At 36.5% G+C, this 8,112-nt stretch overlaps 1 protein-coding gene across 2 annotated transcripts; it reads left to right on the top strand.

Moving 5' to 3' along the window:
- On the top strand, positions 1-8,112 carry LOC128700148 (serine-rich adhesin for platelets). Of its 2 annotated transcripts, XM_053793121.2 has the most exons (11): positions 1-423; positions 860-1,123; positions 2,455-3,267; positions 3,830-4,057; positions 4,169-5,116; positions 5,219-5,443; positions 5,581-5,745; positions 5,788-5,841; positions 5,969-6,577; positions 6,915-7,574; positions 7,750-8,112. In XM_053793121.2, the coding sequence occupies exons 1-10, from the start codon at positions 67-69 to the stop codon at positions 7,347-7,349; spliced, it is 4,098 nt and encodes a 1,365-aa protein (XP_053649096.2). In that variant the 5' UTR covers positions 1-66; the 3' UTR covers positions 7,350-7,574; positions 7,750-8,112. The 2 variants fall into 2 exon arrangements, with proteins under 2 accessions (XP_053649096.2, XP_053649095.2); XM_053793120.2 differs by having other exon boundaries at positions 5,581-5,841.

Genomic DNA, 8,112 nt, shown 5'->3' with positions numbered 1-8,112 from the left:
TCAGTGGAACAACAACTAAAGTTCTGAACAGTTCTTCAGTGTTCAAGTGTATATCAGGTGTCCCAAATGGCTCCCATCTCCAGTCGCGCTTCACTTTCTACCAACACTTGCAGTTCTTCTTCGCAAATGAACAGCTGTCAGTGTAGACATCTTGGAGACAGTCTATGGAGTTCTTACCTGCCCATCAGCAGACGGGGACTTTTCTTCCAAGACTGCTATTTCGGACAAGCTCAAACCCTGTTGGACCGCGCTGTCAGGGACATACTTAACAAGTGGGGCCAGACACAACTACTCACTGACACATGGAATGACAACAACTTGTGCCTTTCCAACAATCTCAGTCGCTACAGGCAGCTACGAGCACACAACTTGAAGAACGAGATATTGGCACTAACTTCCTCCACAGACAACACTTCTCATAAGGTGAGAGTCTTCTAGCTTTTAGAAAAACATTTTCAATATCCATTCATTACAGAATGATAAGTTAACTGCTGCTCTGAAGACGAGACATTGATAAAGAATTTTTTACTTGGGTACAACTTCATAAATTATACCATTTAGATCCACCTTAATTAATAATGTAAATAAAACCAAGTCAAATTTTTGTAATGGGAATGTTTGTAACATTTGAAAAACGTTTTATGGTGGTGAAACAGACATACTATATAGCAAAACTACAATAAACATGAATCAGTTTCATTATGCCAGGTAACATGAGTTCATAAGATGAACATGTCATGTGACATGAGGTAATAATACTGGTTCTGTATTTCTCTTGACAATGGTTATTTTATTACTTATTTTAGTTTATTGTGAAATTAATAAGAAATTTTGACACGAAGATGTGATAATATTGCAGATAGTGATTGATGTTCATGACTACATTGACGGGGAGGTGAAGGTGAAGATACTGGGAGAGAAGGAATTGATGGTGGAGGCTCACAAGAAGATGGTGGGAGAGAGAGAAGTGATAAATGGGGGACACAGCAACATAAACAAAGAATCAACAGTGTCCTCACACAGTTTAAGACGTCACTTTATCTTGCCAGACATGACCAACACGGACGCCATTACAGCTGTAATGTCCTCTGATGGTATACTTACCATTATTGCTCCTAAAAGAGTGAGTACAATCCTTTTATGTTTCATTATGAATGATAAACCATAAAGTATCTAGATTTAAAGTGATGTAAACTTAGTTTTGTACCTAATGAATGTTGACTTCTAGCTCCTGTCCCCACATTCTAACCTTCAGTCATCTGATGTAGGTGGTTCCTCTCCTCTATGGTTCAGTATTATCAGTCTTTCAATCAAAGTGTATGAAGTGTCTTATATGTATCATATTAATGGAATGTTCCTGCAGTGTTTTACATGTATCATATTAATTGTTCCTGCAGTATCTTACATGTATCATATTAATGGAATGTTCCTGCAGTGTCTTACATGTATCATGTTAGTGGAATGTTCCTGCAGTGTCTTACATGTATCATGTTAGTGGAATGTTCCTGCAGTGTCTTACATGTATCGTATTAATGGTATATTCATGCAGTTTCTTACATGTATCATATTAATGGAATATTCCTGCAGTGCCTTCACTGCCTCTTTGTTCACCTGGAACATCTTTCTCATTCTTACTTTGAAGAGGAACATTCTAACAAGAATAATATTCTCTGTGGCTCATCCAGGAGTTCATCTCAAACTTGTTTCCCTCTTCTTGTCCTCTCATGTCCAACATTCTCTCCTTCTTGTCCTCTCATGTCCGACATTCTCTCCTTATCCTCTCATGTCCGACATTCTCTCCTTCTTATCCTCTCATGTCCAACATTCTCTCCTTCTTGTCCTCTCATGTCCGACATTCTCTCCTTCTTGTCCTCTCATGTCCGACATTCTCTCCTTCTTGTCCTCTCATGTCCGACATTCTCTCCTTCTTATCCTCTCATGTCCGACATTCTCTCCTTCTTGTCCTCTCATGTCCAACATTCTCTTCTTGTCCTCTCATATCCAACATTCTTCTTGCTCTCATATCATGTCCAACATCATCTCAGTGTCACCTCTGTTCACCTGCTCTTATTGTTTCACAGTAAAACAGAGCAAAAACAAAAAAACATACGTTAAAAGCTTCCAGATCTTGTTTTAATAATATAATTTTAAAGAGGATAAATATAAAGGTTTCAATGTTACATTGTCACTGGAAATTTATTTGACATGACTTTTATTAACGTTTAAAAGGTTGATTAAGTATTTGTTCATTTATCACCTGTAAAATAAAGGTTAAAAATTTCAATTCTCTCGACGTTTTAACTTTGTTATTAAAGATATATTTTTAAATTTTAATTTACAGTTAACTGAAGGAGAAATTTTTCATGAAAAATACCATAAACATATGAAAACTTGTGACATTAATCTTACATGTGTTTAATAAGGTCAGTTTATTAACAATAATTTTATCTACAGGAAATTCAAGGCAGTGATGAAGACTCAAGGATTACCATTAAGGTCGAGGGAACAGTTAATAATGAAGGAATTTCATCTTTATCTTCAACTTCTTCTTCTCAAAATACTTCACAAAACTCAGCTTCCGGCAGCAACACTGAGTTACTTGTCAACAATCAAGAGTCAAGTGATTGTCTTCAGGAACAACAAGAGCAACACTGTATTTCTAAACAAGACAAACTACGAAAGATTCCTATTAAAATTAACTCAACTCTGGTCAAAAGTCAGTGTAATTCACAGACTAATGACATTAATGGTTGCTCTGGTGACACACATCAATTAAACGTTGAATTAAAACAAAAGTCGTCACGTAAAGCCACACAGTTTACGTCACAGCAAAATGACGTAAGTCACACTGACACTAAGAAGGCAACAACGGAAAAGCTTAATGAAAACATTAATTCAAGTATCACTTGTAACAGCCAGCACAACACTGAGACTCAGAACACGTCCTTGACAGGTAACACTCAACAATCATCATCAACAACACAAGATGCCCCTAATATTCACATCTCTCACAACAATCTTCTACCAATAACTAAAAGAGGACTCTTCTTCAGTGACTCCTTCTTTGAAGATGCTCGTAAAGACTTCGAGAAGTCTGTTAATGATATCCTGACAAGATGGGGCAAAGAAGAGGTTGTCAGTGAGACGTGTGAAGACTCGAGCCTCCGTCTGAACAACAGTTTAAGACGATACAGACAACTTAGAGGTCACGACCTGAGAGATGAGAACCAGGCCATCACGGTCACCACTAACAACACCGCTCACAAGGTCAGTTCCTCTCAGTGAATAATAACGTAAAAAATTCATTATATTACAGTAAACTTAAGCAGAATTTCACAATAATTAGATAATTGTATTTATCTATATTTTTTCCAAAATTTTTAGTTATGGGTGGAAGAAATTTAAAAAAAAATATAGATCACTGGAAGCAGAAAGATGGATATTAAACTTCGAACTGACGTTATATACTAAATAAAAACATTAAATTGTTAATAATAAGAATTATCCTTTAAACGATAAATTATATTAATTTTTGTTCATTTTCTTTTGAAAGATGTTGTATATAATATATTAATTAAAATACAAGGTCACTGCAGCTCCACTACCGGTGGAAAGACACAGAAAATTGACCAAGAGTTTCACTGTCTGTCAACAAATAACTGAGACGTCAGAATACATTTTCCCAGTTTTGTTGACAAAGAAAACAGTTCCACCACCTTAGCACTGTTGTAAATAAACTAGAAATTGTAAATTATTTACTAAATTGTCGTTCATTAAATATGCTGAAGGAAACTTAGTTCTTTTGTTACAAGTTCAATGTTCACTGCAGATCGTGCTGGATGTTCATGACTTCATGGCTGGTGAGGTGAAGGTGAAGGTGGTGGGAGGGAGACAGGTGCTTGTTGAAGGTCACCTCAACACAAACAATGGAGACTTCGCCTCCTCCTCCTCCCACACCTTCAGGAGGACTTTTACCCTGCCAGAGAACACCAACACTGAGAATATCACCTCCGTCATGTCCTCTGATGGTATACTGACCATCACTGCTCCAAAAATTGTAAGTTTTTAATATACATTTGAATTTAATGTTTAATGCAATAAGGTGATAAACTTTCGACTTCATCCCGTCAATAAACCTGATTTTTACGTTAAAACATTTATTTAACAGGTAAAACAATTGAAGGGCAACGAGGTGATAATTCCCGTTACACTTGAGGAAGATTATAAAACAAATGAAGAAACTAAGTTGACATCCACTTCAGTATCTCAGGTTGCTGCTGCAACCAACTCTTCCTCAGTACCCAGCTCTTCCTCAGCACAAAGCTCTTCCTCAGCACCCAGCTCTTCCTCAGCACCCAACTCTTCCTCAGTACCCAGCTCTTCCTCAGCACCCAACTCTTCCTCAGCACCCAGCTCTTCCTCAGCACCCAGCACTTCCTCAGTACCCAGCTCTTCCTCAGCACCCAGCACTTCCTCAGCACCCAGCACTTCCTCAGCTCCCAATTCAAAACAGTTGGAAGACGAACAGAAGTGTGAATGTGAAAGATGTCAGAAAATTGAACTAACTAGAACTGAACAAACTCAACATCAAAGAGAAACTCAGGATGATGTTAGAACTAATAAGAGTGTCTTGTCCAGCGAGAAAACATCACAAGTAAATGTTTCTCAACAATCACGGGAAGAAATTCCTACAAAAACTCCAAAGAAACTCATTTCCAGCACCACACAAACAGACACTAAGGTTAGTGATGCTGCAGGTACTCTTGGCCTTCAAGAAGAAACAGTGGGAAGGAAGTTGTCAAAAACTTCAAGAAAAGACGAACTTCTTTCTCACTCTCAACATTGTGAGGAGAAAGAGTCTTGTACAGAAGTCAGTAACATCCACTTGCCCAGGTATACAAGTCTTCCCATATCAACAAGAGGTCTCTTCTTCAGCGATTCCTTCTTCCAAGATGCTTGGAATGATTTTAACGCTGCTGTTAAGGAAGTGATGTGTAGATGGGGTGAAGAATCATCTGTCAACGACCTCTTAACCCACTACAGAAACTTACGATCTCGTGACCTGAGAGATGAGACTCAGGCAGTGAAGTGTTCTGAAGATAATCTCAACTATAAGGTGAGCTGAGGTTACCAGTACAATGTTAATGAGAAGTAAAATAAACAACTCAGTAAATCACTTACAAAATTCAGGTTTTTATCTAATATTTGCATATTGCAGTTTGTTGTGGACGTGCAAGACTTCACAGACGGAGGTAAGATCAGTGTCAAGGCGGTGAATGAGAGAGAATTGGTGGTGGAGGGTCGTGTGGAGAAGAAAAACGGAGGATCAAGTTTCACAAAGCGATTCCTTCGTCATTTCGTTCTACCGGAAAATATTAAACTTGAATCAGTGTCATCAGTTATGTCTTCAGACGGTGTCTTAACTATCATGGCGCCCAAGAAGGTAACAAGAAATTATATTCTCTTATAAATTTTTAGTTAAATTGGAAGTAGAATCTTAACATTTCTGTATGAAATAATTGTTTAATATTCTCTATTAACAAAGCCATTGTGACTGATAATTATTTGTATTTTGTTCAGGCTAAAACATTAGAGATCAAGGAAGTTGTTGTTCCCATGAGCGTTGAGGAAGGAATCAAGAAGTCTGAGAGCTTGAAGCAGTCAAGTGTAGAAGCTTCCTTGTGCTCATCAGATGCTTCTGAGGGTTCATCAGCTGTCTCTGAGGCTTCATCAGCTGTCTCTGAGGCTTCATCAGCTGTCTCTGAGGGTTCATCAGCTGTCTCTGAGGCTTCTACAGTCAAGAAATCTTCTGTGTTCGGTTCATCAGTTTTATCAGATTCGGTAATTATTATTCTGTATATGTAAATATGATAATGAATATCTCTCTCTCATTTAGTGATTTTTTAATAGGATATTTTCATGCAAATTAGTATTTTCATTACATTAAAATACTCTTGTGTTGCCACAGGTGACAGAGACTCAAGAACACATCATTCCTGTAACACTTGTGGAACAACAACAATGTCAGACTCAAACATCTGATGAGAAATCCTTCACAAAACAGAACGAAATGTCTCATTGTGATCAACTGAAAAGTTTTACATCTTTGAGGAACAAAATGACCGCTAATGAAGATGTTTCTTCTAAGCGAACAACCGAGGCGAGGAAATGTTCCTCTGATAATAAAAGTGATGTTACTTTTAACATCGAGGAAGTTAACGCTGATACTAACATCAACAACCAAGATTATCATTCTAAGACAAATACAGTTGTTGATAATGAGGTTGATAAGACTAAGTCTATTGTCAACCGTCATTATCAAGGTCACTGTGAGAACTCTCGTAGTGTTAATCTTAATAGAATTTTGCCAGTAAGTTTGAAGGGAACATTTTTCAATGACTCTTTCTTTGAGGACTCCAGAGAAAGTTTTGTGACTGCAGTTAAGAATGTACTGAAGAAGACTCGTGAAGGATCCTACCTGTGTGATGACATAACATCCTACAGGAACCTCAGACAACGTGACTTAAGATCAGAGAACCAAGCCGTCCATGTTGAGGAGGACATTACCTCTATGAAGGTAAATATTCATTGTAATATGGACCAATCTGGTCTATTATTTTCTAATTTTTTTCTGTTACTATAAATTTGTGAATTTATCTAAACACAAAAGTTTAACAAATATTAAACATTTATATAACAGAATCCATATAGAGGCAATAAAATAGAAGATAAATACTGTAAGTTTCGAACCAACACTGATATCATCTTCAGCAAAATTAAGAGTATTAACCTACAGATAAATTTCTGAGTGTTGAGCACAAATATACAATTATAATCTTATATTTCTTTTCTTTGTGAGTTCATTTGTTTTATTCATAAATTACCGATGTTATCCTTGATAATTTTCTTCACAGATTGTAGTGGACGTCCAAGACTTTATTGGAGGTGATATTAAAGTGGAAGTTGTTGAAGATAAAGAACTTGTGGTTGAGGGAAGAACCAAGAGTGAAGATGGAGCCTCAGCCACTTCCTCGAGCTTCCTTCTTCGCTTCTCCTTACCTCAGCACGCTGACCTGGAGACAATATCCTCAGCCATGTCCTCAGATGGTGTCCTCACAATCATTACCCCCAAGTTGCAACAGACTGTTGGTGCTGGTACAACAAACAACAAGGAAATGTTTGTTGAACGTCAGTCAAGACTTGACCACCAGAGTGATGGAGAACAATCATGGGAGGAGAAGAAGCTTCAACACTCAGCTAAAGAGTCTGAGGGTTGTAGCTCCCGGTCCTTCAGTTCCGCCTATCGTTCCCAACATCAATATTCATCCAACAGAAATTTTAAACATTAAAAATTCCTCTAATATTTTCTTAAACTTAGTAATGCTAAAGAATAAATTTTTAACTTATTATATCTCTATTAATTTGTTAGTTATCAAAGATAATATAATAATGTAACTGATCACATCATCTTAGGTAATTATATAATGTAAAACTGTGAGAAAAGTAACTAGACTGGGACTTCAGACATCATCAGTGAGCGAGGAACATCACTGTACATGACAGTAACTCAACAGGTAAGACAACCCAAGTTATTATAACAAATTACGTAATTTACATAATGAAAAACAAACCTGAAAATAACAGAGACAATACAATAGAAACACTGACCTAAGGGCTATTTTGCATTTGCAAAATTAATGACACTATAATCACGGAGTTATTATATTTGCCTTTTTTTCCCTCCGACAGATGTCACCAACTTCACCTTCCCACCTGTGAGCTCACCTGGTGATGTCACCTACACATTCCCTCATTAGAAATTTGTTTTTATTTTTCTCGGAATTTTGGTGAAATAAGGATGAACTCAAACTCAAATTTCGTTATAGATAATTTATTCATAAATGATAGATTTTGTGTCAGTTATAATCTATAGAATATATAGATTTCTATATATATATATTAAGAGATATTTTTATTTTTATGTATAATATAAAAAAAATCACTGAAGTCGTGTTTTTTTAACAAATTATTCAATGTTTATAACCTTTTATATATATATTTTTACGTAAAATTTTTAAGATGGATTTTTTAATAAAAATGAGAAAAACATAA

Source organism: Cherax quadricarinatus, chromosome 74 (genome assembly GCF_038502225.1).
Source record: "Cherax quadricarinatus isolate ZL_2023a chromosome 74, ASM3850222v1, whole genome shotgun sequence".
Lineage (NCBI taxonomy): Eukaryota > Metazoa > Arthropoda > Malacostraca > Decapoda > Parastacidae > Cherax > Cherax quadricarinatus.
This window is presented reverse-complemented; position numbering and strand designations above follow the sequence as displayed.